This window comes from Capricornis sumatraensis, chromosome 11 (genome assembly GCF_032405125.1).
Source record: "Capricornis sumatraensis isolate serow.1 chromosome 11, serow.2, whole genome shotgun sequence".
NCBI classification, from domain to species: Eukaryota; Metazoa; Chordata; class Mammalia; order Artiodactyla; family Bovidae; genus Capricornis; species Capricornis sumatraensis.
Window position 1 is genome coordinate 20113375 of NC_091079.1, and position 24180 is coordinate 20137554.

General features: G+C 59.6%; 4 protein-coding genes across 5 annotated transcripts; 1 reads left to right on the top strand and 3 right to left on the bottom strand.

The window, feature by feature from the left end:
- Positions 1-200: 200 nt before the first annotated feature.
- On the bottom strand, positions 201-8948 carry WDR97 (WD repeat domain 97). The gene is given in 22 exon segments (XM_068984069.1): positions 201-615; positions 715-776; positions 873-1886; positions 1956-2077; positions 2154-2351; positions 2441-2635; positions 2720-2926; positions 3017-3145; positions 4004-4087; positions 4174-4299; positions 4381-4476; positions 4575-4842; positions 5300-5421; positions 5511-5643; positions 5818-5908; positions 5984-6220; positions 6307-6449; positions 6521-7226; positions 7421-7542; positions 7713-8341; positions 8520-8650; positions 8819-8948. Coding segments are annotated over 22 exon segments (5148 nt in total). The 3' UTR covers positions 201-412.
- Positions 8949-9075: 127 nt separating this feature from the next.
- MAF1 (MAF1 homolog, negative regulator of RNA polymerase III) lies at positions 9076-12068 on the bottom strand. 2 transcript variants are annotated; one of them, XM_068983333.1, is made up of 8 exons: positions 11728-12068; positions 10887-11009; positions 10655-10783; positions 10414-10579; positions 10162-10283; positions 9959-10078; positions 9659-9799; positions 9076-9537 (listed from the first exon to the last, which is right to left on the bottom strand). In XM_068983333.1, exons 2-8 carry the CDS (start codon positions 10967-10969, stop codon positions 9516-9518), a joined length of 783 nt encoding a protein of 260 aa, XP_068839434.1. In that variant the 5' UTR covers positions 10970-11009; positions 11728-12068; the 3' UTR covers positions 9076-9515. The 2 variants fall into 2 exon arrangements, with proteins under 2 accessions (XP_068839434.1, XP_068839435.1); XM_068983334.1 differs by having other exon boundaries at positions 10887-11135.
- Positions 12069-12337: 269 nt separating this feature from the next.
- SHARPIN (SHANK associated RH domain interactor) lies at positions 12338-16242 on the top strand. The gene is made up of 9 exons (XM_068983766.1): positions 12338-12919; positions 13223-13397; positions 14891-15028; positions 15103-15244; positions 15330-15420; positions 15500-15653; positions 15733-15851; positions 15934-16062; positions 16133-16242. The coding sequence occupies exons 1-9, from the start codon at positions 12722-12724 to the stop codon at positions 16214-16216; spliced, it is 1230 nt and encodes a 409-aa protein (XP_068839867.1). The 5' UTR covers positions 12338-12721; the 3' UTR covers positions 16217-16242.
- Positions 16243-17462: 1220 nt separating this feature from the next.
- On the bottom strand, positions 17463-19778 carry CYC1 (cytochrome c1). Its single transcript, XM_068983923.1, has 7 exons — positions 19650-19778; positions 18877-19073; positions 18668-18794; positions 18425-18582; positions 18179-18339; positions 17859-17959; positions 17463-17757 (listed from the first exon to the last, which is right to left on the bottom strand). The coding sequence occupies exons 1-7, from the start codon at positions 19776-19778 to the stop codon at positions 17653-17655; spliced, it is 978 nt and encodes a 325-aa protein (XP_068840024.1). The 3' UTR covers positions 17463-17652.
- Between the last annotated feature and the right edge of the window lie 4402 nt (positions 19779-24180).

Sequence of the window (24180 nt, forward strand, 5' to 3'; positions counted from 1 at the left end):
ACCTATTGGTATCTCCTGCCCATCCTGACCCCAGTAACTAAGGTTGCGGAGTGCCTGAGCAGGGACATGCCCGTGCTATGGGCTCCTTCTCTGGGCAGACAAATGCACCCCCACCAGGAACACTGTTCAACATGAACCCAGCCCAGATCCTGTCCCACCCCAGACCCCACCAGGCCCCTACACATGCCTCACACGTCCAACTGGCCACCAGCAGGTTCACCACACACCAGACCCCCTGCCCACCTCAGTGGCCCCCAAAGGTGAAGGTGGCATCCAGTGTGTGGGTTGTGGCCTCTGGACTTTATTCCAGCCCTGAGCCTTAGCTGGGGCAAACATCCAGCTGGAGAGCTGTGTCTTGACTCCATGGTGGAGGGAAGGGGGAGGCAGGGCCAGGCCAAGGCCACTCGCTGGGTCAGCGGTAGTTGTCAGGGTCGGTGTCATCTGGCAGAAAGTAGCGCTGCAGGGCAGGCTGCAGGAGCCGAGGGGGCAGCGGACGGGCAGACCTGGGCCAGTTTGGGGGGAAAGGCCGCAGTTCCACCCGAGGCAGTGGCAGCTTCAGTATGCGGATGGTGCTGTCCAGGGAGCGGTCCACCCAGAGCCGGGACAGCATTCGGCCTGAGGGGCCAGCAGGATGGTGAGACCGTGGTATGGGGTGGGTGCTCGGTGGGAACTGGGCTGGGCCGGGGTCCGATTTCCATCCCTGACCCCACTCACCCCTCAGTCTCATGGGAGGCCTCTGGACCCTGGCCTCCTGAAGCCGGAGGATGCGGTTGTGCCTGTCGGGTGGGGAGGTGGGCTTGGCTGAGCTAGTGCCTCAGCCACCCTACACAGGCTCTGCCCCAGCCTCACCCTGGAGCCCATGGCCTGCTCACCGGGGATCCGGGGACTGTGGAACCACCATGCCACAGACCTGCGGGGACAGGGCAGGGCCTGGGGGTGGGCTATAGGGCTCCTCGGGCAGGGGCCCCTGCTGCCGAATGCGCTGCTGCTCACAAAAGAAGTTGAGTGCATCAATGGGCCCCAGGTCCAGCATTTTGGACTGTGACCAGACCAAGACCATCTGCGCCAGGGGCAGCATCTCATGGGGCGGCATCTCACGCGGCGGCATCTCATGGGGCAGTATGGCAGGTGCAGAGGACCGCAAGACATCAGGCTGGAGGCAGAAGCGCGTCAGGGTCTCTGACAGCGCACGTTGGGTCTGCGCAAAGTGCAGCTGTGCCAGTGTCTGCTGGGCCTGGGGCTCCAGGGTGGTCAAGTCTGATACCCCCAGTGAGACCACCAGAGAGGGTGTCTGGGAGATGTTGGAGGACGTCACAGAGACGTGACCAGCTGCCCCAGAGAGCATCGAGATCTGCGACAGGGCCTCTTTAGAAGGGGGGTGAAGTCCTGAGGCCTCTGAGACCTTGGGCAGCACCTCTGACAACTTGGCTACAGACAGCTGCAAGGTCTCCTTCTGCAGGAGAGACAGCTAGGGGAGGGTGCACCAGGGTCCAAGGCAGAGACCCCACCTTCCCCTCCTCCTGGGGAGGTACAGGAAGATCCTGGGAGACAGGGACAGGGTAGGGGAGGACGGAGGAGGCACAGAGTGGGAGTAGGGAGAGGAGCCCGCTGGCCTCACCTGGTTCCCTCCTCCGCCCCCCCGGACTTGGGGAAAGCCTGGGGAGAAGACAAGAGGCTCCATGGGCAGGCTGCCCAGCCCTGCCCCCACCTGGCCCACCCAGACCTGCAGCTGCTGTATCATTTCCTCCAGCTTCTGGCAGCAGCGCCTGCGCAGTGTGGCCTTGGACTCGGGGTCTGGGCCCTGGACCCAGGTCATCATTTCCTTGAACAGGAAGCCCTGCGGGTCCTGAAGGCCGAGTCCGTCCAGCAGTTTCCTGAGCTCCGGCCTGCAGCAGGTGTGGGAGGTTTGTGGGTGGCCTCCCACAGCGGAGAGGGCCAGCGGGAGCAGGACTCACCGGCAGGGGGCTGGCGAGTAGAGGAAGTAGGACATCAGCTCCAGCACCACCTCGCGGGACTCCAGGGAGCACGCCAGGAGCAGCTGCAGCGCCAGCATCACAAACTGCTTCTGGACCGGGTCCTGAGCGCAGGTGGAGAGCGAGATCAGTGCCCTGCGCCCAGGGCAGGGTGGGGCCGGCTGGGGGCGAGGCACTCACCTGCAGGCTGGGGGGCTGCTCCAGGTTGAGCAAGTGCAGGAGAGTGCCCTGCAGCCGGCTACAGAACTCCCTGCTGAGGTCCGGCAGCAGCCGCAGCAGCGCGCGCAGTACATGCACGCGGTCGGCCCAGGAGGCCTCCTCCAGCAGGTCCATGAACGCCGAGGCCAGGCCCTCCACCGTGCCCATCTCGGGGTAGGCCTGCGGAGCCCCACCCCCTGCTGTCACCCTGGGTGCTCTAGCCTCCCCGCTCCCACCCCTGAGTCCGTGCTTCCGAGACCCCCCCGAACCTGCAGGGTGAAGATGGGGAACAGCTTTTTAAACCAGTTTTGCTCAACGAAGAACTGCAGGAACTTTGGCAGATGCCCATAGCGCTGCTCCCAGAGCAACTGTGCGTGGTGGAACTGGGGGTGGTGAAGGTAGGTCTCGGTCCTGGTGGTGTCCTCACGGGTGCCCTTGAGGCTCAGGATAGGGTCCTTGGCACTCTAGGGGCAGCAGCAGCAGCAGTTGCAGACCCTGCCTCCCTAGGCCACCCCTGCGCCACCACTGGCCCAGCCCCCAATGCCCACCTGCGCCCGCAGCCTCATGGGCACCAGCAGCGGGTCAGAGGGCAGCCTGTGCGGGGAACTCGGGGACTCCGAGCCCCAGTCCAGTTCGAGCTCCTCCTCGTCCTCGTCCTCCTCATCCCTCAGCCACTGGATCAGCTTCTGCTGCTTCTTGGTGCGGCGCCGCCTGATGCCCCGCAACAGCCACAGGTCCTCCTGGTCCCCACGTTGCTGCAGAGGCAAGAGCCAGGCCTTGGCCATGGGCCGGGGACTGGGGAGGGGCTCGCCCTCCCGCAGACCCCGCCCTGCCGCGTGCCTCACCTTGCTCTCGCGGCTGCCTGAGAACCCGCGGAGGGCTCCGAGGCCGCTGACCTCCTCAGGTGGCCACATCTGCTGCAGCACCACCGAGTTGGGCACGCAGCCCGGGAAGCGGATGGGCCACCGCCAGTACTGCGGGGAGGGCACAGCGGGCCGAGCTGAGGGCCTGAACTCTGCCTACCCCAGAGACCACCCTAGCGGGCACCGGCCCCATGTCCAGGAGCTAAGCCAGGCTCACAGCCCTGTTCACAACCCCAGTCAGGAAGAGAGAACCTCCCAGAGTCAGGCAGAAGGACAGGCAGAGTGCGGTCCACTGTGGTGGCTGAGAAGGGAAGTCCAGGTGAGGCTAGCCTTTGGGAGCCCTAACACCCACACGCTCTGCACCGGCTCAGCCTCGGGCCATAGGAGGGACTTCCCTCTCACTGCCCAGGGCCAGGGTTCAATCTCTGGTCAGGGAACTAAGATTCCACAAGCTATGCACAGCAGCCAAGAAGAAAAAAAGGGAGGGAGGCAGTAGGAGCCCCCGGGGGCGTACTGGAGGCTTGGGTAGATAGAGTAGCAGCTGGAAGGTTCAGTGGGGAGTGCCAGATGCGAGCGTTGGGGAGGGGCTAGGTCTGTCTGGGCATCAGGGGGCAGAGGGGGGCAGAGTGGAGAGGTGGCTCCAGGTAACTCCACTCCCCTTGGGGCGGGACAATGGTCTCCCATGCACAGTCCAGAGGCCCCGCCCCTGACACTCGCTGGGAGAGGCTGCAGGTGGGGCAGGAAGCAGAGGCTCTGGCCTCCCGAGTCTGCTCCGGGGTCCTGGCCCTCAGGCAGCTGGTTCCCAGAGTGCGAGCAGCAGCTGTGAAACTGGGCTGGGGGTGGGGGGTGCAGGTGGGTCTGGCCCTCAGGGCAGAGTTGGCACAAAGGTGTGCAGCCAAGGGAAGATGGGGTCCTCAAGAAGGGTGCCCTGCGGAGGAAGGCGCCTCTAGCTTAGCCTGGGGCTCTCACCTTGTAAGGATGGATGGTGGCAGGGAAGAAGCCGCTGAGGTTGGAGAGAAGCTCTTGGGGCCGCCTCTGCAGCAGCAGGGAGGTCTGGGGGGGGACAGGACAGAGACCTGGGGCTCCAGTGTTCCTGCAGCTCTGCCCCTGGTGGCAGCCTCCTCCCACCAGGCCCTCACCCTGCTCTGCCCCAGGTCGGGAGGTGGTAGATCCCAGGCCAGAGGCTTCTCGCTGAGCCGGTCCCACTGCAGCTGCAGGTCCAGACCAAGGCCCAGCTCGCAGCTCAGGGAGGAGCGGGCCAGTAGCTGGGGCAGAAGGAGGAGTCAGAGGGTGGGGGGCAGGAATTATGAGGTGAGGGCAGGGGTGGGAATAGCAGGAGGCCTCACCTGGGATGCTCTGCTGTGCACCCTCCGGTAGGTGGGTGGGAGAGGCAAGGGGACTCGGGGCAGGCGGGCAAAGCGCCTGCCCAGGGTCCCCACGTCCTGCAGTGGTGGGGCTTCAGTGCCCCTGAGAGCAGGGCCATCTCTGGGCTGGGCACTTGGGTCCCAGGTCTCTTTCTCCACTGTGAGGGCCACCGTGCCCCACTGCTGCTGGGGCTCTGCTTCAGAATCCAGACCCTGGGGGGGGACAGGGCACACAGGCAGGTCAGAGGCCCAGGGCACAGCGAGGTCCAGGGAGGCCCCATGCTCACCAGCATGCCTGGGCCGTAGATCAGATGTAGGTAGTTATCAAAGGCCTGCTGGCGCTGCTGCCAAGTCAGCTGGCGCCGGGCTGCTGGGTTCTCCAGCCCCAGTCTCAATTGCTGAAGGTCTTGGTTCCGGGCAACCAGGACTTCCAAGTCCTGGGGTAGGGGTCAGGAGTCAGCTCACTCTTCCTTGAGACTTGTCGTGTGCCACCCAGAGAAGTGGAGGGATCCCAGGCCTGCCCCAGGGACTGAAGGGGAGGGCCCTGAGCTTGGGGACTAGGGGGGCACTGGGAGCCACCCCACCTCCTCCAACACTGGCTGCTGAGGAGCTGTTGTCCGGCGATGGATGAAACACAAGGCTGTGCTGCAGACAGGGAGGGGCATGTGGGACACGGATGGCACTGCCAGTGGGGTAGGGCAGAGGCTGGGCTGGGGCCCTGGGGTGGGTGGCTAGGCCCTTGGTGGGGAACCACGAACGGTCAGGACTGGTATGGGCTTGCAGTGAGTGGCTGAGGGGCCTGGGAGCTCTGGGGTCTCCTGTGGGGGCATGTGGCCAGGCCCTGACCCAGGGGAGCTGGGTGGGGGCTTCTGTGACAGTTCAGCCAGGACTCTCAGCAGACCTGAGGCTGGCCACCCCACGCAGGTTGGCAAGCCTCTGTAGCTGGGCTGCGGTCAGTGACTCCTGGCTGGTCAGCGGCAGTGGAGGATCATTCACCCCATCAGGGTCCTCTTGGCACAGCTTCTGAACAGGGAAGAGAGCCTAGAGTCCTGGCCTCAGCGGCTCGTCTGCCCACAGCAGCCCCGCCCCACCCACCTGTGCTCACTGCACACCTTAAGTAGGTAAGATGTAGGCAGGTAGAGTCTGTGGTCCACCAGGCAGAGGCGGGAGCCCAGTGCCAGGACAAGGTCCCCATTGTTGCTGCAGAAGGTTAGGGCCTGAGGGGCACCGTTCAGATGTAGGAGCCTGGAAGGGGGTTCAGGGTGAGAGTCCACCCCTGCTTCTCTGAGTAGAACACCAAGGCAGGAACAGAGGCAAGGCCCCGGCCACCCCTGCACCCTCTCCAGCTGCCGGGCTCCAGTAGGGTGAAGGCGGGAAACCCAGGCAGCTGCTCCCCGCCCCCACCCCTCCCCAGCCCACCGCAGCAGCTTGTTCTCCGCTGTCCAGATGCGGATGGTGCAGTCCAGGCTGGAACAGGCATACAGCTTGAGCGTGGGACAGCAGCACAGGCCTGGGGGCCAGAACTCAGCTTTAGGGGCTGGATCCATCTGGAGGCCTGGGCTTCCCCTTGGCCCTGCACCCTCACCGGTGATGTGGTCCGTGGGGTCATCCTGGGGCCGGTGATCATAGCGAGGGCTGCTGCCCAGGCCAAACTGCACCAGGCCATAGGTGGCGCTGTTCAGGTCCTCGAAGCCCACCGTGACGCGCTTGCCAAGGGCGCAGAGCACCACTGCAGGGTGGCAGCAGCAGAAGGTGCGCAGGGGGCTCAGGCTCTCCTCGGCGTAAGGGAAGACGCGCCACATCTTCACAGTCAGGTCTCCCCCTGTGCGGGCAGGAGCCACGGTGGCGCCTCTGGGGAGGGAAGGAGTCCCCTGCCGGCGTGGGGGGGGAGGGGGGAAAGTTACCGACCAGAGGACACGATGCTGTTCCAGGTGGACGCGATGGCAGTGACAGGGCCCGGGCTGTGTGCCTCCGTTCGGAAGACTGTCTTGGAGGAGCGCAACTCGAGTACGGACAAGGTGCCGTCAGTGTGCCCCACCACGGGCAGGTACCTATTGGCGACCACAGCCCATTGGCACGGGCCCGGATGTCTTGCCCAGCCCCGGCTGGCTGCGGCACCCACCGGTTCTTGTCCTTCCAGGCCCAGGCCACATCGCTGCGGCACAGCTCGCCCTTGTACTGGCACACTATCTCCCAGTTGGTGAACGCGCTGGCGGGGTCCGTGAGGTGGCTGTAGAGGTGCAGGCAGCAGGGCTGGGGCGCGGGCGGCGGCGGTGGGCACAGGCGGTGCAGCACCCGCATTGGGGAGCGTGCTGCATTGGCACACAGCAGGTGTCCGGCGCGTGTCAGCACCCACAGCGCCTCACGAGGCAGGCAGTAGGCCACGGCGGCCGCGCAGTCCTCGGGCTCCAGCAGAAGCGCGCTCACGGTGTGTCCGCCAGTGACCGACACCAGGTACACTGAGCCGTCGGCGCAGGCGCACACGAGGCGGGCGGGCAGCGCCGCGTGCGGGGCGGTGGGCTTGGGCAGCGCCGGCGCCAACTGCAGGTGGAGCACCGGCGCAGACAGCTGCGCCAACGGCGAGTAGAGCTCCCGCGCACGCCACAGCCCCACACTGCGGGCCCCCAAGGAGAGCACGGGCCAGCCCGGGCCTGCGGGGGCCAGCAGACAGCTCACACTCTCCGATGGCACGCCGCGGCCCCAGCAGGTGAGCGCCACCTCACCCACCTGAGCCGCTGCCTGCAGGTCCCACGTGCGCAGCGTCCCGTCCTGTGAAGCCGACAACACCAGGGCTGTGTTTGGGAGCACGGCCACCGCGGTCACCGGGCCTGCGGGAGGGGCGCGTATCACTCGTGCGTCCCAGGAACCAAGGAAGGGGGAGCCTTCGGTCAGGGTCGCAGCCAGGATGGAGAAGCTTGGCAAGGAAGCAGCAGACATTGTGTGCCAGGGGCTCTTGAAGGCAGAGGGCTGTGCCCAGGGTGGAGGGAGACCAGGCTTCAGGAGCCACTGTGGCCCAGCGCACCTCTGTGTCCCACGAACACCATCCGGATCTGCCAGTCAGCCTCCCACACTTTCACCGTGCTGTCCCGGGAAGCTGTCACCATAGTCTCTACCTCTTTACAGTACGCCAGGTCGAAGATGGTGCTGAGGAGTGAGAGGGAGGCCGGGTGGACTCAGAACTGCCGTGTGTGCGTGTGGACTGCCGCGTGCTCACACGCGCATGCGCCCACCTGCGCCTCTGACGACCGGATTTCCGTCGCAGCCTCGCCTCATGGTTTCCGCCCTCCCTCACCCGTCCCTGGGCCCCCCCTCACGTTTTGTGCAGATTCCGACGCACATCTATCAGAGCCCAGGTTTGCAGATCAAAGGTGAGCACGGCTGAGCCATAGGCTGCGAAGCAGCATGGGTCATGATGGGGAGGCCGAGGCCCCAGAGCCAGACGGGCAAGCGAACCCGAGATGCTTGGCGGTAGCTGAAGAGGTGACCCTAGCGGAACCAGGCAGCGGCCCCCTGAACGGAACTTCCAGAGCACCAGGCTTCCGCCTGCCTCCGCCACCAGCAGCAGCCCAGGATCTGGCACCGGCAGGCAGCAGATGGGCTCGCGGCCTGGCACCCCGTGCTTCCCTGGCTTACTCAGCCACAGTAGGCTAAGGTCGGACTTTAGTATGGCCAGCCCCACTGGGCCCCAGCCCACAAAGCGGCCCACAGTGCCCAGAGGGCCCAGCACCGCCACTAGCCCTGTAAGTTCAACTGGAGCCAGCAGCTTCTCTTGTGCCCAGCCATCCTCTCTGTGCAGGTGCAGGCGGCCTGCACCGTCCAGCACCACGAAGCGTCTGCCCACGGGGTCCTGTGCCACCGAACACAGCCCGGCTGCCACCTCCAGGTGCCGCAGGGGTTCCAGCCCGTGCGTCAAGCGCGCCACATGCAGCTCAGCTTGCTTTTCCTATGGGCCAGAATCAACAAGACTGCAGTGAACTTGGCAGGGGCCAGGGGTTGGGGGTAGGCAGGGCACCTGCCTAGGGATGCCAAGAGGACCCCGGCTGGGATCCTACTGGGGACCCCTAGGGTAAGAGCCAGATCAGGAAAGAGGCCTTGACACAGATGCCATGGCCAAGCCGCACCTTTTCCACAAAGGTCCGGAGGCCTGTACGCAGAAGCAGCCACAGCTGGCGGGCACGGGCACTCAGAGCCATGTTCTGCCACCGCGAGTTGTTGGTAATAAGCTGTGGGGCCCGCTCCGAAAATGACGACTCTGCGAACCGGCAGTGGAAGCCGTCAGTGTGATCTTGGGCCCCTAACTCTGGAGGTCATGGGCAGCCAAGGGCCCTCCTGGGAGCCCTGCCCAGTTAGAAGACTGCCCAGGGAGCGCTGTGTTCCCTGAGGACAGAACCTGTGCCTCAGTGAGCCCAGGCCACCTCACCCCTCTCTTCCTTGAGGAACCCCGGGTCCGGGACTTCATAGATGTCGGTCTCATATGGGTCTTGGTCTAGAATCAGGTGGTCGCCTTCTACTATAAAGGGGTTGCTTGCATCCAACACTTCCGACTCCATTTCAAAACCGGCGGGTCCAGGCGGCTCAACAGCCCCTTAAGACCGTTGCTAGGACACCAGCCGCAGCAGGCCCCGCCCTCGACGCAGGCCCCGCCCTGACGCCTCGTGAGTCTATGTCCACGCTAATTCACAGAAACTTTTATTGGAAACAAACCAGCTGCAGCAAAGTGACACTCAGTGCACGCTGCCCAATGGGCAAGGTGGGGGGTACAAGTGGGCAGATGACCCCTGGGACCACTTGCTGGGTCTCCGGCCCTTTAGGCTGGAGTGTGAAGGCCCAGGCCTGAGCCCACACAAAATACAAAAATAAACTCTGCGGTCCAGCTGCCCCTGCTTGTGTCAGTTCGTGTGAGCAGGGCAGTGGCTCTTCCCACCAGGCCCTGTGCTGTCTAGTCCAGCCACAGTGTGGGCAGCAGCAGCCTGTGGGGGTGAGTGGACAGCCACAGGCTAGGCAGGCATGGCCTGGGGTGGGCTGGTGCTGTGGCAGCGCCGGGACCTGGGCCCTCAGGTGGGCAGGTCCAGGCACTGTTCGAAGCTGGGTGAAGCTAGGGCCTCTGTTTCTCCTCTTCACATACAGATCACCGGGACCCTGCACAAAGGGTGGTGTGCAGTGAGCTTTGAGGAGCCCACACACAGGAGCCCAGGCAGAGGGGGCCCTGCCCTGCCCACCCCAGGGTTCATGGAGGGAGGCTGCTGGGGCGGTCTCACACCTGTCCTCTTCCATGGTTCCAGACTCCTCAGGCCCCCCCTCGCTACCTCCACCTCCACTCTCTTCCTCCTCCTCCTCTTCTTCCTCCCCGAGCTCCATGTCCAGTTCGTTGCCTGCCTCCGAGGGAGTGTAGGTGGATCCACTGGGGGGAGAGGAGACCAGTCTTAAAATCGTCTGCCCCCAGCCTACTGCTGACTCCAGGGAGGATGTCCGAGAAGGAGAAAGTTAGGAATGAGGTGGGGAAAAGGTGTGTGGGACAAACAGGGAGGTAGGGGAGGGAGGGAGACAGGTGCCAGCCAACCTGATAGAGCGGCAGCTGAAGAAAACAATCCGTTTCAGCCGCTTGTTGTAGAAGAAGTAATTGAAGGACCAGAGGCTGCCATCTTCCCCAAAAGGGTCTGAGTCCAAGTCTGGGTTGTAGCTGGGGGGGTGGGGGGGTGAGACGTGAGGTCCCAGTGCCATGAAGACCTAGGACCCCCACCTCGTGCAAGGACGCTGGCCCACCTGTAGATGTCGCATTCAGCCAGGCAGATCTCCTCATCCACCGCGTTCCACAGTTGTGGCTTCAGGGCCTTGAAGTCCTCCCGGACAGCTGAGAACAGGCTGCAGTTGACCGCGTTCACCACCTAGGATGGTCACAGTCGGGGCTGACGAGGAGCCCGGCAGCAGGAATGAAGCAGGCTGAGCACGGTAAGTTAGGGAGGACACCTGGGATGGCTGTGGGCCTGCAGGTCCCTTCCCCAACCCCACCCTCACCCAGCTGAGGCTGGGCTCCCGGCTGAACTCATGGCTGCGGGCAGTGCTGAAGTCGTAGTCCGGCCGGAAGGACTCATTGAGCGTAGCAATCAGGTAGAAGAGGGTCTTGCGGCTGCACTTGTCGCTGAGGGGGCCCTCATCCTCGCCACCTTGGCTCTTACTCAGTCTGCACAGAGACAAGTGTCAGCCCAGTGCTGGCCCATTCGCCAGTCCCCCATAGGCAGGCCCTGCCCCCACTCACCTGCTGGGGCTGAGGCCCGAGGTCTGGGGTGGGGACAGAGCCTCCAGCACGTGTGGCTGGCCCTCCTGGCAGAACTGCTTGAACATGTGCTTGTCGTCACCCGCCATCTTACACGAGTAGCTCTCAATCCTAGAGATGCAGGCAGGACCGTGGAGCATGCCACCTCCCATGCTCAACCAGAACCAGTGCAGAGTGGCCTCTAAGAGGCCAGCCCCCAGAACCCCAACCTCACCTGCCAATGATGTGTGCATCTCCCGTCTCCACGGTCAGCTGCGAGTTGATGGCCTCGAAGCTGGAGTTCTCCAGCAGCTTCATGTCCTCGGGGAGGGGTCTGTGCTCCAGGGGTTAGTGCTGCCTGAGGACGGAGATCAGTCCATGGGAATCTGGCCCGTGGGGTTCCACTTTCAGCCCTCCTCGCAGTAAGAGGTGCTGCTGTAAACAACTTGGGTCTCTCCTGCAGCCTGCTTCCAGCCCTTCAGCACTGGCGGGATAAACGGTAAGATCGGCAAGTCCAGGCCCAACTCAGCTACACCTCCTGCACCTCACACGAGTTCTTTGGCCAGGCTGGGGGACCCACCAGGGATCTTGCTAACCCCGAGGACGCTGGGTTAGTCTCTCCCTCAACACTCTCCATCCCACCAAGGAGGGCCCTGGGAGTCCGCGAAGGGGCGTGACTCCTACAGTTCCCCTCTGGCCAGAGTGAAAACCCGCTCCCGGTAAGGAACCAGGACATCTGGGGCTCGGCTCTGCCGTCACCTGGACGCGGCGCTCTTCCCTGTTCTACAGACAGCTTTCTAGTGAGGGAGAGAGGAAACCTATGAGCTCCGTTTTCCTTCAAAAGTATGAGAGAGGGCGGAGAGAAGCCCTGAGGCCCCCCGAGTGTCGGCCGGACAGGCCGCTAGGGCGCCCCAGCGTCCGCCGGGTCTCGGGGGAAACCCCAGCCGGGGCGCAGGAACTACGCGTCCCAGGCAGCCGTGCGCCTCGGGGTGCGCGCGTGCGCGCCGGCGCGAAGCCCGCTGGGCACTGTAGTCCGGACAGCCCGGGTCGCCGCCGGGCACAGGGCGTACACCTACCTGCTCGCGCCGCGCTCAATCGGGCCGGGCCAGACTCGGCAGGGTCAGGTCGATGGGCGTCGGTGCGGCTGAGAAGGCGGGGTGGGCCTTGCGCGGCGCGGGCTCCTCAAGAACGGGCGGAGGCGCCGCGGCCTCCGCTCGGGCCGCGCTGTATCCGGGGGAAGAAGCTCCGCGGCGACGTCCCGTTACTCCCGGCCCTGCCGGCCCCTGCGGATTGCCACCGCGACATAGCCTCGCCCCGGCACGGCGCCCTACTATCGCGACCGACCTGTCCGCCGACCGCCACAGAGGGCCCGAGCAAGCGAGCGAACGACCTCTGCCTCCCCAAGCCGGACAACAACAAGCATCTGCCAGGTCCGGCCCCACGCGTCTGAATGGCCCGCTCCAGCCTTCGGAACCGGGAGCTCGCACAGTCATTGGGGGTGGCATCCGCCGCTCAGTCCCGATGTCCGCTTCTACTGGGTACAACTCCTGTCCGTCATCTTCTCGGCCGTGCGAACCGCCTCCCACCCTAGCGCTCATTGGCCGCGGCCCTCAAGGCCCCGCCCCAGTGGCTTCCCAGTTCCCCGGAGGGCCTAGTGTACTAGCGAGGTGTGGGTGGGACGCGGCAGGCGCGGGAGCGTCGGGAGGTGGGCTGCGGCCCAGAAGAGGCTCTCGAGTAGCGTTCGGCTTGGGAGCCAGATAACTGAGTTCAGAAGGACCGCCGAGCTCAGCCCCAACCCGAGCCTCTAGGGCCTTCCATTCGTGGCCGGTGCTGGCGTCTCTGACGCTCTGCCTGGAGTACAGGCCTCAAAGCCTAGCCTCACCCGCTTTTGTTGGGAGACCTTCGGGCCAAGCGCCATCGTGGGCGAAGCGGGAGCAGCAGACGGCTCCGACGCTCGGGCAGCGCCCGGAACCCCAGGCTCGTGGTTACAGTTTCCGGCCGGTGTAGGCGTTCAACGACCCAAGACCACGGAAGCGGGCTCCGGGGGGCAGTGCGGGGAGCGGACCGGAGATGGCGCCGCCGGCGGGCGGCACAGCCGCTGGCTCGGACCCCGGCTCTGCCGCGGTGCTCCTGGCCGTGCATGCCGCGGTGAGGCCTCTGGGCGCCGGCCTGGACGTGGAGGCCCAGCTGCGGAGGCTGCAGCTGAGTGCGGACCCCGAGCGACCAGGGCGCTTCCGGCTGGAGATGCTGGGCGCGGGCCCCGGGGCGGTGAGTGGAGCCGGCGGGGGCGTGCGGCCTGGCCTCTGGGCCTGGTCGCTGAACCTGAAGCCAGGCTCTTCCGTTTGCTAGCCACGTACCATTATCTTTTCCTTGCTTCTGTTTCCTTGTCTGTAAAATGGGGATAATGCTGGTACTTCCCTTTGTAGGATTACTGTGAGGGTTTCATAAAATAACACAAGTAAAAAGGCTTAGGACGTTGTAAGTAGTCGACAAACGTTACCTTGTATTCCTTTGATTATCATGCGGTATGTGCTGGGGGAGGCACTGAGCCTGGACTCTCCCTCTCCTCAGGTCAGTTTGGAGTGGCCCTTGGAGTCAGTCTCCTACGCAGTCCGAGGCCCCTGCCAGCATGAGCTGCAGCCTCCACCGGGAGGGCCTGGGACTCTCAGTCTGCACTTCGCCAACCCTCAGGAAGCTCAGCGGTGGGCAGCCCTAGTCCGAGATGCTACCGTGGAAGGACAGAGTGGTCAGTGCCCTGGAGTGAAGATTCACCAGGCCAGGGCCAGTGTTTGTTCTGCAAGAGGGCAGGAGTAGCCCCAACCCCCCAAGCTTGGATGGGGGTAGTAATGGGGAAAGCTGAGCCCCTCTTGTCCACTGCTGGGGTTCAGGGAGCACTCTCAGGAGTGAGGAAGTAGAGAAAAGGAACAGAGACTGAAGGCAGTGCCAGACAGGTGTGGAGGGGCAGCGTATGCAGACCCTCAGGACCGGGGTGAGAAGACAGACAATCAGAAGCGTGGAAGATAGTGGGAGAGTGACTGGCTCAGATTCAAGTTTCTGAAGACTGGTGGACCCTTGTATTCGTGTGGGTGATGCAGACAGGGCTGGAGGGAGGAAGGATGTTTCCAGAGATGCTTAGGAGAGTAATTGGCTGGATTTCCTGGAGGTTTGAATGGAAAAGTTAATGGTTGAGAAGCTGGAAGGAACAGACACTGCAGAGGGCCTGTTTGGGAGGGCATAGAAGTTGTCAGGTTCTTAAAACATGGGGAAGGGAAAGGAGGTAGGAGGAGCTTGGGTTCTGAAGAGGAAAAGTTGGGGGTAGAAAAGGTCAACCAAGGTCACTAGAAGACAGAAGCAAGGAGAGGGTCCGGCAGGCAGCCAGTGCATCAGGGAAGGAGTTCACAGATGCTACAGGTGAGCTGGTGAGCAAAAAGCACACAGTGAGATGGAAGAGAGGTCCAGACAGCAGCATCTGCGGAGGGAGAAAGGCACTTTTCTTTCATGCATACATTGGTTGGTTGGTTCACTACATGTGTATTCTGCACCTGTAGCAAGCACTCCTTCAAGGCCTTAGAGATTCCAGGCAGGCCTGGTGCTGGGTGCTCGGGAGCCCTGCTTATCTGAGTGGGCAGATGGCTCAGAATATTGAGGCAAAGGAGCTGCATCTGCCCCACATGGGCAGGGCGTCAAGTGGGAGGTAAGAAGGGGAGCTGGTGGCACGCTCAGGGCAAGCAGCAGCTGGAGAGGGGTTGTTTGGAATGGGATCAGCCCAGAGTGCTCTGTGCTGATGGCAGAGCCAGGAGAAACGTCAGAGTTCCCTGGAAGGAGGCTACCTTGACTGCAGGACTCCTGGAGACTTCCACTGGTTCTGCTGTGAGGCCCAGGGAGCTTCCTGGCTGGCCGAGAGGGCTTGTACAGGCCAAGAGAGGTGGCCCAGCCCCTGTGGGGGAGGGCTGCAGGTGGGACTGGGCAGCAAAGGAGGCCAGGACTCCAGAGCCCAAGAAAGAGCCAAGTGCAACTCTGAGTGGAGTCAGCAGGGACCTCTGGGGTGTGCAAGGGCCAAGACTGGGCCAAGGTCTGGCTTGAAATGTGGCCAAGGCAGAGCCCCGGCATGGGCTGAAATGAGGAGGGAGGAGACAAAGGTACTGGAAGCCTGAGGTGAGAGAACAGGCCTGGGTGTGTACTCCGTGGGGGGCCAGATCTCAAAGAGACCACCAGCCCAGCCCATATCTTTCCTCCTAGGCAGTGACAGCTTGCCCCCAGCCCTAGGCCCAGAAACGTGCCCTGTCTCCCCGCCCAGTCCCCTTGAAGTGCCCACACCCAAGGCCCCCCAACCCAAGGTGGATCTTCCTTGGAGCCCTGGAGACTTGATGGAGAAAGGTAAAGGCAGGCGGCCGGAGGGGCTGGGGGAAGCAGCCAGTGTGGGATTGTGATGGCTCTCTCTTCCCCTGCAGAAGAGCTGGCAGGGCGCCTGACCCAGGCCGTAGAGGGTGGGGATGAGAAGGGAGCAGCCCAAGCAGCAGCCATCCTGGCACAGCGTCATGTGGCCCTCAGGGTCCAGCTCCAGGAGGCCTACTTTCCTCCTGGCCCCATCAGGTAAGGCCTGGGACCTCTTTCTCACCTGGACCCTCAGGCCTCTCAGGTCCCCCATCCTTAACCTGTGACCTCCATTCTGGTCCAGGCTCCAGGTCACAGTTGAAGACGCTGCGTCCTCTGCCCATGTCTCACTGCAGGTTCACCCCCACTGCACCATCAGGGCCCTCCAGGAGCAGGCAAGCATGTGGTCTGGGGAACCCGGGTGGGGGGTGGCGGGAGGCGCCCTGGGTGACACTCTTGACACTCTGGCCCCAGGTGTTCTCAGAGTTCGGCTTCCCACCAGCTGTGCAGCGCTGGGTCATCGGGAGGTGCCTGTGTGTCCCTGAACACAGCCTCGCTTTCTATGGGGTCCGGCGGGATGGAGACCCTGCTTTCCTCTACCTGCTCTCAGCTCCCCGAGAAGCCCCAGGTCAGTCCTTGATTGGGGCGGGATGAGGAAGGTGGAGTACAGCCCGCCACGGTCGCAAGTCTCACTCCCTCTGTCGCAGGACGCAGTCCTCAGCGTCCCCAGAAGGTGGATGGGGAACTAGGCCGCCTGTTCCCACAGTCATTGGGGCTGCCCCCAACCCCTCAGCCAGCCAGCTCCAGCCTACTCAGCCCCCTTCAGGTGAGCAGGGACTGGGCTGGGTGGCCTTAGCACTGTGGGCATTGAAAGCGGGTGAGCAGCAACTGTGTGCTCACCTCCCTAGCCCGGCTGGCCCTGCCCATCGTGCACCTTCATCAACGCCCCAGGCCGCCCCGGCTGTGAGATGTGCAGCACCCAGAGGCCCTGTGCTTGGGACCCCCTTCCCACAGCCTCCACCCAGCAGCTCCCAAAGGTACTAGGAGCAGAGGTGGGGAGGGGACGGGACAGAACAAGCAGAATGACCCATCTTCCCCTCCTTCCAGGTCACCCGGAGAGAGGATGGCCCTTCCCTTCCAGGCCCAAGGTCCTTGGACCCCCTCCTGAACCTCTCAGGGAACCTCTGCTGATTGCTCGCTGGAGTCATTAAAGACACTTCTGAGCCAGCCACGTGCCCTTTCACTGTGCCTTCCTGCAGCCTGGGAGGATGGAAGGCAGACAGCCCTCTGAGAGGAACCCTGGCAGTCTTGGGTGGGTGGGCCCTTCCCAGTGGAGCCCAGGAGGCTACTGAAGAGCACACTTGGAATGCAGGTCCCAGTCCCAAGGCGTCGGGGCCTGGCACCCATTCCCCAGGTGCCAAGGGTGGGTAGGGCGCCCCCCATCTGCTGACCCCTGGGCTGGCCCTTCAGACACACACCCTGCCCTCTTCTCGGCGCTCACCCTCCCCACCCCAGCTGCCTCTCCTCTAGGCTGCTCCCACCCTGCTGCCCCTCACACTCCCTGCTTGGGGACAAGAAAAGTTCTGAAGCAAAGAGCCCTGGGCCAGGGCCACAGGCCACTGCCAAGAAGCACCGCCCTGGCCCTCCACCCACTGACAGGTCCATGGCTGTGTAAACCTGGCCACTCCCAGCCACCCTGTGGACTGCCAGGAGGGGCTATCCCCTCAGAGATGGGGACCATTCTCAAGTTTACAGCAAGCACCTCCAGCTGCCCAGCCAAGAGACCAGGAGCTCCTTCCACTGGCCTCTGCCTGCCTCTCTGCTTCCTTAGCAGGGCTGAGAGCCTCTCCCAGCCGCCCCCAGTCCTAGGATCAATCCTGCAGCCTCTCACTGGTTGATACGCACCAGGGCTCCCTGCTGCTCTCAGGATGAAAGTCAAGTGGTTTCACTTGACTTCAGTTACTGCAGCAGGGCTCAGGGCCCCCCTCTTCACCTGTGACCAAATACTGGCCACTCTAATTAATGTTGCTATTTTCCAGTTCTCTGTTTCCTGCCCTATATTCAGTGCTGACTGGACTCAGCCAACAGTCCGTGCAGGGCAATCCTGACCACACTACACTGGACACCCCCGGGAGCTCTCAGGGCAAGGGTCCCAGTCCCATCGTGTGTGTGTCTGTGCACGCGCATGCTAAGTTGCTTCAGTTGTGTCTGATTCTTCTGGCCCCATAGACTGTAGCCCACCAGGGTCCTCTGTCCATGGGATTCTCCAGGCAAGAACACTAGAGTGGGTTGCCATGCCCTCCTCCAGGGGATCTCCCCGACTCAGGGACTGAACCCTTATCTGGTGGGTCCTTTACCACTACCACCACCTGAGAAGCCCAGAGTCCCGTGCAAAACTATACTCCTATCACATGATAGTTCAGGTCAGTGTGTTGAGAAACTTAATTTATTTCCACCGTGGGCGCTGAATGATCTGGAACTGAAGCCCCAGCTCCTGCCCTTCCCCCTCTTGTCCCAGAGGAAGAGGGGCTTGGCCAGGAGGGCCACCTGAGACCTCAACAGGCCCAGTGTGGCTCCCGGGCTTGAGGACCCTGAAGCTCAGGACAGCAAACAGACACTGGGTAGGGTCACTTGGGCGGCCGATAGGCCAGCTTTCGGCTCTTGAGGACTGACCACTTATGCCGCTTCATGGCGTAGACCAGGGGCAGAAGCAAGCCCATCATCATCAGCATCTGGGGATGAGGCAGGCTCAGAGGAGGGAGGCAGAAAGAACCCCTGCTCAGCTCCCAGCCTGTCCCCAGGCCCACCGTGCCCCTCAGCCCAGTCCCTTCACCTTGAGCCCCATGCGTTTGCGGTGGTCGTGCTCTGGTTCAGCTGCCCAGCGCAGGAAGGTGCACACATCCTTGGCTACCTGGGACATGGTAGCTGGGGTGCCTGAGTCAAGGACAAGTGGTCTAAGGGCTGTCTGTGGGGGTCCCTGCCCAAAGCTTCAAAAGGGATGGAACCCAGCCCCCACCCTCAGTACATGGATGGCATGAATATGACCCATGCTTCTTACATATACATAGTGCTCCAAACCAAGGAAGGTGCAAGACCTCTTGGGGCAAGAAAACAGGACCCAACTTGCCCATCCCCAGGGTGGGGGCCTCTCACCATCATCGAACTCCAAGACCTCGTTGTAGATTGGAGGAGCCATGCCAATGGCCTGGCCAGGAAAATAAGGGTTAAAGTAGAGGCCTTCTCGCAGCGACACCCCAGTGGGCGGCTCACAGTAGCCGGTGAGCAAGGAAAAGACGTAGTCCTCACCACCGTGCCTGGGACCAGATCGGGGTATCCTCAGCCTCTGCCATGACATGGGCCTTCCCCACTCCCCACACCATCCTGCAGGCAGCCCCTTACCTAGCTCGCACGATGTAGCTGAGGTCAGGGGGCAGTGCTCCATTGTTGGCTGCCCGCGCAGCCTCAGGGCTGGGGTACGGTTTGGGGAAGTAGTCAGACAGCTTCCCTGGGCGCATGAACATCTCCCCATCTTCATTGGGGCCGTCCTGAACCTCCACCTGCCACGGAGAGCCCCATCACAAACCTGCTGTCCAGCACAGGAGGAGCCCCAATCCTTGGGTCCTCTGCATGCCTGGTGCCCACCTCCTCAGCCAGCGCCTTGGCCTCATCCTCTGTGTAGCATACGCCCACCAGGTGGCGGTAGGCCACGTAGTCCATGCTGTGGCAGGAAGAGCACACCTGCTTGTACACCTGGAAACCCCTCCGGATGCTGGAGAGAGAGACAGGGTTAGGGGCGCCAAGGATTCCACCCCACCCGGTCCACCCATAAACTCCCCCAGCCAGCCACACACCTGGTGTGGTCCAGGGAGGAGAGGAGGCCACGGTGGGACCACGGATAGCTGGGAGGGTGCAGCTCCAGGTCACTAGCACTCACGGCAGAATGCAGAGCCACTGCCAGCCCTGCACCCCCTGCCGCCAGCATGCCCAGCGCTGACAGAATCACTTTCCGGCCCCGGGACAGGCCAGACTTCGACGACAAGGACACTGCCTGCAAGAGTCCCGCTCAGCGCCTTTCAGAACACCACCCAGCCCTACCTGGGGATCTGACTCTCATGCACCCAACACCGGCCACCTCGCGCGCCGCTGCCCTCCCCGCCGCGGACCCCTCGACCCGCTCCGTCCCCGAGGAGGAGATGTGAGGCGTGCTCTTGGATCCTGGGCCGGGAATCAGGCCGAAGTGAGCAAGGGTGCGGGGACAGGCCAAGGTCACAAGCAGCTGCCGAGGTCAGGCTGGGGTCAGTTCAGGACGCGGGCCCATTCTGGGAGGCCGGGGCCGGAGCGAGCCTCGGCGCGACCCCCGGGGAAGCCCCCGGTCCCGAGCCGGCGGCGATCCCGCCCCGCCGCCCCCCACGCTCGGCACCAGGCCCTTGTGATGCTCGGAGGAGTAGAGGCCAGCCCTGCTCCCAGGCGCCCAAGGTCAGCAGGCGGCGGGGGTCCGGCCGAGGCGGGGGCCCGGGTGCAGAGGCCGCTCCCGCGCTGCCAAGCCCGCGCCGGGAGCCTCCCCGCGGTGACCTTCAGCGGGATGCGGGGCCGCGCGGCGGCCAGTTTCAGGGCCAGAGCTCACCTGGGGTGTCCGTAGTGGGAGCTGCCCGGGCCGCGCGCCACACAGCAGACCTCGGGCCCGCGCTCCCGGCAGCCCCGCGCCCCGCGGGCCCACCATCGCCCCGCGAAGCGTAGCCGCCGCCGCCGCCATCTTGGCCCTCTTCAGCGCGGCCACCGCTCCCGTCGGCCTCTGCGACGGCAGAGGATATTAAACCTCGCGATAGCCGGGAGGCGTGTGAGGGGGCGGGGCGGGGGCGGGCTCTGTCCTTCAGGGCCGCGCACCGCGTCGGGGTGCTACTCCAGTCGTCTTGGAAACCTGCGGTTGTGCAAGTTGGTTTTGCGTCTCTCTGTTGCCGTGACAACGCCCAACTACCTGGTTACCCTAGTCCCGCAGCTGGTCTCTCCAGGCTCAGCTGTGCTGCGCGCCTACGCCTAGACGTCCCTAACCTGGAATCCACCGCTTTATTGCATGCTTTCGTCCAACAATATTTCCCGACTTGGAGCGGTGGAAGAACACCTTCATTGCAAAGAATTGCCATTATTTAACCAGTCTGATAGCCCCCTGTAAACCTCACTTGCCAAGCCTAATCAGCTTGTCCAGGGCTGTTAGCCTAACCCCGAAGACTGTTGAAGGCAATTCTGGCAAGTGTAATTTCAAAGTTGTAATTTCCCCGAAGCAATGGAGAACAACTGGCTCAAGTAATAGACTAACCAAAAAGCTTGAAAGGAAGAAAAGGGAATACAATGTCCACAGGGTGCTCAGACGGTGAAGAATCTACCTGCAATGCAAGAGACCTGGGTTTCATCCCTGGGTTGAGAAAATCCCCTGGAGGAGGGCATGGCAACCCACTCCGGTATTCTTGCCTGGAGAATCCCCATGGACAGAGGATACTGGTGGGCTCTACATTCTATGGGGGTCGCAAAGAATTGGACACAACTGAGCGACTAAGTACAGCACAGCACGTATTTCCAGAATATAGAAAATCCCAAACATAAGTAGGACAGTGTATATACTCATGAAAGACCAGAAAAAGCCCTAAGTGCTCACTTCTGGCTAACCTTGAGGTTCTGTGCACAGTTGAAGCCTAAAGCAGAGTTGTAAACTGCCTGGCTGAATTCTGAAGCATGTCCCACATGCACCCAGAGCCACTTAGAAAAGATGGAGATTTATTGGTTATGAAATTAAAAGACACTTGCTCCTTGGAAGAAAAGCTATGACAAACCTGGACAGTGTATTGAAAAGCAGAGATACCAGTTGGCCAGCAAAGTTCTCTCTAGTAAAACTATGGTTTTTCCAGTAGTCATGTATGGATGTGAGAGTGGAACCATAAAGAAGGCTGAGCTCTGAAGTATCAATGCTTTCGAACTGTGGTACTGGAGAAGACTCTTGAGAGTCCTTTGGACAGCAGGGAGATTGAACCAATCAATCCTAAAGGAAATCAGTCCTGAATATTCATTGGAAAGACTGATGCTGAAGCTGAAGCACCAGTACTTTGGCCGCCTGATGCGAACAGTCAACTAATTGGCAAAGACCCTGATGCTTCGAAAGATTTGAAGGCAGGAGCAGAAGGGGACAACAGAGGATAAAGTGGTTGGATGGCATCACGAATTCAATGGACATGAGTTTGAGCAAACTCTAAGAGACTGAAGGACAGGGAAGCCTGGTATGCTGCAGTCCATGGGGTCAAAAAGAGTCAGACATGACTGAGCAACTGAACAATTATTGGTCCCAGACACTTAAGGAAATTTCTGTCCAGTCATTTATCTGACCACTGAGCTAACCAGGTAGAGACTTCACTGGCTACCTATGACAAATAGTAGACTTACTTGATAGAATTAGTTGAGAAATGTCACTATACAAATGCAACTACCACAGCAGCAACAGTAACAAAACTTGGAATCTAATGTCCAGAATTTCCACTTTGTATCATTAAATCCAGTCGGTCCTAAAGGAAATCAACCCTGAATATTTCACTGGAAGGACTGATGCTGAAGCTGAAGCCCCAGTACTCTGGCCATCTGATGCAAACAGCCAACTCATTGGAAAAGACCCTGATGCTGGGAAAGATTGAGGGCAGGAGGAGAAGGGGGCGACATAGGATGAGATGGTTGTATGGCATCACCAACTCAGTGGATATGAGTTTGAGCAAACTCCAGGAGATAGTGAAAGACAGGGAAGCCTGGCATGCTGCAGTCCATGGGATCTCAAAGAGTTGGATGTGACTGAGTGACTGAACAACCACAACAACACATCATTTAAAATGCCTAGTTTTCAACAAAAAAATTATGTGACATCTAAAGAAAGGAGAGGGTCTGGCCTATAAATGGGAATAAAAAGAACCAATCAATAGGAACTACTCCTGGGGAAATTTAGCTAAAAATATTTAAAGAAAGGGGTGCTAAATATGATATATACACACTACTACATATAAAAGAGATAACTAACGAGGACTTTCTGTATAGCGCAGGTAGCTCTACTCAGTACTCTGTAATGAGTCACATGGGAAAAGAATCTAAAAGAGAGGATGTATGTGTATGTGTAACTGTTTCACTTTGCTGTCTAGCAGAAACTAACACACAACATTGTAAATAAACTATACTCCACTAAAAGTAAAAAAATTTTAATAAAAAATTGAATTAAAAAGTATGTTCAATGAGCCATAATATCTAAAAAACTAGAGGAAAGTATAATAATGTCTCATGAAATAGAGAATGTCAATAAAAAGAAATTACAAAGAGAATCCAAATAGAAATTATGGAGTTGAAATGTACAACAATGGAAATGAAACATTTTACAGAAGGGCTCTACTGCAGGTTTGAGTAAGTAGATGAAAGAATTAGCAAACTTGAAGTTATGTCAATTGAGATCGTCTGATCTGTAAAACAGACAAAAAAACAGGGGTAAAAATTAACATAGCCTCAGTGACCTGTGGGACATCACTAAGCATACCAATCTATACAAAATTCTCAGGAGCAAAGGAGAAAGAAAGTGAGGGACAAAAACAATATTTAAAGAAATTGTGACTGAAAACTTTCCAAATTTGACTGAAACAAACAAACAAACATGTATGTATTCTACACATACAGGAAGTTAAAGAACCCCAAGTAGGATGAAGTTCACCTGTACACATCATACATTTTTAAAAAGAAAGAAAAAAAAAAACCTCAAAAGAAAACAGCAAGAGAGAAGTGACTCATCACATATCAGTAGTCCTCAATAAAATTAACAGAAAATCTCATACCAGAAACCATGGAGGCCAGAAGGTAGTGGTATGGCTTGGTTCAAATGCTGAAAGAATAAACCAGGTAAATCTGCCAACCAAGAATTCTATATCTGGCAAAACCATCTCTCAAAAAAAAAAAAAAAAAGGGGGGAGGCAATTAAGACGTTTCCAGATAAACTGAGAGTTTCTCACAAACACCCTGCCCTCCAAGAAATACCAAATGGAGTCCTTAGGCTGAAATGAAAGAACACTGGACAATAACTCAAATCCACATGAGCAAATAAAAGCACCAGCACAGGCAACTACATAGACAAGTACAAATGCTTTTCGTAACTTTTTTTCTATCTGATTTAAAAACTCCTGCGGAGAAGGCAATGGCACCCCACTCCAGTACTCTTGCCTGGCAAATCCCATGGACGGAGAAGCCTGGTGGGCTGTGGTGGTTTAGTCACTAAGTCATGTCTGACTCTTGCAACACCAGGGACTGCAGCCCGCCAGGCTCCTCTGTCCATGGGATTCTCCAGGCAAGAATACTGGAGTGGGTTGCCATTTCCTTCTCCAGGGGATCTTCCCAACCAGAAATCGAACCCAGGTCTCCTGCAATGCAGGCAGATTCTTTACCGACTGAGCTATGAGGGAAGCCCAAATATCAAGACAGCAGATACAATTGTACTATATCATTAATTACATTAAATGTAAATAGATTAAAGTCACCAATTAAAGGGCAGAGCTTAGAATAATGGATTTTTTTAAAGTCATGATCCAACTATACAATACCTATAAGAAACACATTTTATATTCAAAGACACAAATAGTAAAAATTTGGAAAAATATATACCACACCAACAGTAACCAAAAGTAACCAAAAGAGTTAGAGGGGCTATACTCATATCAAACAATATAAACTTAAAGACAGATGTTGATACTAGCGTTAAAGAAGGACATTTTATAATGGAAAAAAAAAATCAGTTCATCAAGATGACAGTTATAAAGATATATTAGACTAGCAGAGCCCCAAAATACACGAAGCAAAACTGTACAGAATTGAAGGGAGAAAAATAACATTTAACATAACAGTTGGGAGACATCAGTACCCCACTCCCAGTAATGGATAGAACAAATAGACAGACCATCAGCAAAGAAAAGAAAGACTTGAGCAACACAGCAAGCCAACCAGACCTAAAGACATCTGTGTAACACCCCACCCAACAGGAGAGTACATATTCTTCCCAAGTGCACATGGAATGTTCTTTAGGATAGATCAATATTTTCAATAAATTTAAGAGTAGTAAAAGTATAAAGTATGTTCTCTGACCACAACAGAATGAA